Source organism: Monomorium pharaonis, chromosome 3 (genome assembly GCF_013373865.1).
Source record: "Monomorium pharaonis isolate MP-MQ-018 chromosome 3, ASM1337386v2, whole genome shotgun sequence".
In the NCBI taxonomy this organism is placed as follows: Eukaryota; Metazoa; Arthropoda; class Insecta; order Hymenoptera; family Formicidae; genus Monomorium; species Monomorium pharaonis.
The window spans coordinates 30,772,983-30,775,123 of NC_050469.1; the positions used below are offsets into that span (position 1 = coordinate 30,772,983).

At 52.7% G+C, this 2,141-nt stretch overlaps 1 protein-coding gene across 1 annotated transcript; it reads left to right on the top strand.

Annotated features, from left to right (window-relative positions):
- The first annotated feature begins 428 nt into the window (after window positions 1–428).
- On the top strand, window positions 429–821 carry LOC105828724. The gene has a single exon (XM_012667202.1). The coding sequence runs from the start codon at window positions 429–431 to the stop codon at window positions 819–821; it is 393 nt and encodes a 130-aa protein (XP_012522656.1).
- Window positions 822–2,141: the final 1,320 nt, after the last annotated feature.

Sequence of the window (2,141 nt, forward strand, 5' to 3'; positions counted from 1 at the left end):
CGCGCGACGTACGTCGATCTATCATTCGCCCGAAACCGTTCTGCGCTGGAGATTATCGAGGTACCGCGGAAGATCGTGCGGGATAACATTTCGAATCGAAGAAGGAAGTTACCTGCCATCTGTTAAGATCTCTCTATACATATTCTTTCGCGATAATCTCCAATAACTGTATCCCCATATCGGGCCGTAAAGTCACAGAGAACACATGCTTCGGTCTCTTCAAATTCATAATCTATAAACGGATCATCCCGTAGCTCGGGAATGTTAATTAATCCCGAACGATTCGCGCATGGTAATACATGAAATAAATATCGAGAGCACCTCCGACGCGGGGTTCGCATTCGCATTCTCTGCCGCGGGATTATCCCACGGTAGGCTGACGCGGTAGGGTCGCGAATACTCGATTTCGGTAGTTGGCTCCTATCTGGATGAGCTCGTCGGAGGGAAACGATGGACGTGAATCCGCGGAAAGACGTGGACCGGTGGCGTGTGTAGGTGTAGATGTTGCCCTCGCGCGCGCGAGGACGAGAACGGAGACGGACGTGGATGCGGCGACGTTGGAGCGAGGTAGACAAGGAGACGGCGCGCGAAAGAGGCGGATATATGGCCCCGGCATGGAAGAAGGACAGACGTGTCCCGGTTGCAGACCCGGGGAGAGAACGGCGAAAGAAGAGACGGTGTGGAAGAGCTGCGGAGTTGCGGAGGAGGAGACGGCGATGGGAGAAGAGGAGGAGGAGGAGGAGGAGGAGGAGGAACGGGAGAGACACAGAGGGAACTTGTTATGCTTTGAGAGATATGGCGGAGGCCCGCGGAATACATAATTTTGTAAAGACAAAAATGTTGCGGTCGTGCCTCGGCGGAGTCGCATTTTTCCTTGTTTCACGAAATGTTCAGGCTCGCCTTTCCCTCCGCCCTTCGTCCTCCGCCTCGCCTTGTCCCTTCGCTCTCCTCCGCGCGCCGCTTTTTCCCTCTTCCTCCCCCTCCCCCCCCCTTCCACAATTCTCTCTTTCTCGTCCTCTCTCCTTCGTCCTGCCGTGGTGTGTCCTCCTTGTCCGAGTTACCTCCGCGCATCGTCCCTTTCTCGTTTCTCCGGTAATGCGCCGCGGAATGAGAAACGTTTTGTAAAAAATGTATCCGCATCTTCGTAGGTACGTACTGTGTGTACCTAGCCGGGGCCGCGTATCGCGAGCCGCGCAGATGTGTACCGACGGGACGTGTTGCCACATCGTTGCGCGTGTACGTGTTAACGTTGCCGTCGTCGTCGTCGTCGTCGTCGTCGTCGACGTGAATTCTGATGCCGGTGCGTTTGGCAATTTGCGAGTTCCCAGACCGAGATTTGTCGCTGACGCAACAAACGCGGAGCTATTTCTCTCTCCTTTTTTTTTCAACCCTCTCTGTTCGAACGTCCAGCACGATTCCTCTGAATATTCGCAGTCAATTGCCTCGCGGGGTCTATGTACCAAAATCGTTCCACGCGTGTTACACTTTCGCACCTTATCCGAAGAATCTAACTAGCCTCTCCTTCAACAATCAATTGAAATTTGTAGCTCCCTATGTAGCTACAAAGTCCAATTGATATGTCTTATGGAATACCTAGGCTTAACAATTTTCCACAGATATATTATCGGCTTTGAAAATTCCTCATTTGATCTCGAGTTTTACCTAAAGACGAATATCTACGTTCCGAAGTGTACCGCGGCTTTCCGGCTATAATTCTTCAACTGAGATATCGGCGCGGCCATAAAGAACGGAAGACCATTGTCTCGAGGACAAAACGCGGCCAATAAACGTTTGGTCACGGAAATAGGCGAGACGTGCATAACGGTCTCTTTCTCTCTCCGAAGGAAAAATTTCCATAAACTCCCCATCTTGCCGTGGCCGGGCTCGTGTCTCTCCTGCCTCCTCTCCGTTCTTCTTTCGTGCTCGGGGAACTCTGTCTTCCTCCTCGCGAGGAGGGAAGGAGCCACCGTCCTTTCTTCTTCGCGCGAGCCGTCGCCACGCACACTCGCTCTCGCTCTCGCGCATAGTTGAGATCCCTAACTGATTTTAGTGGTTTCCCTTTGACTTTTTGACGGCTTACAAGGGCCGACAGCCATTCAAATACTTCTGTAACCGCGCGCAGGGTCCCGTCGGCTCCATAA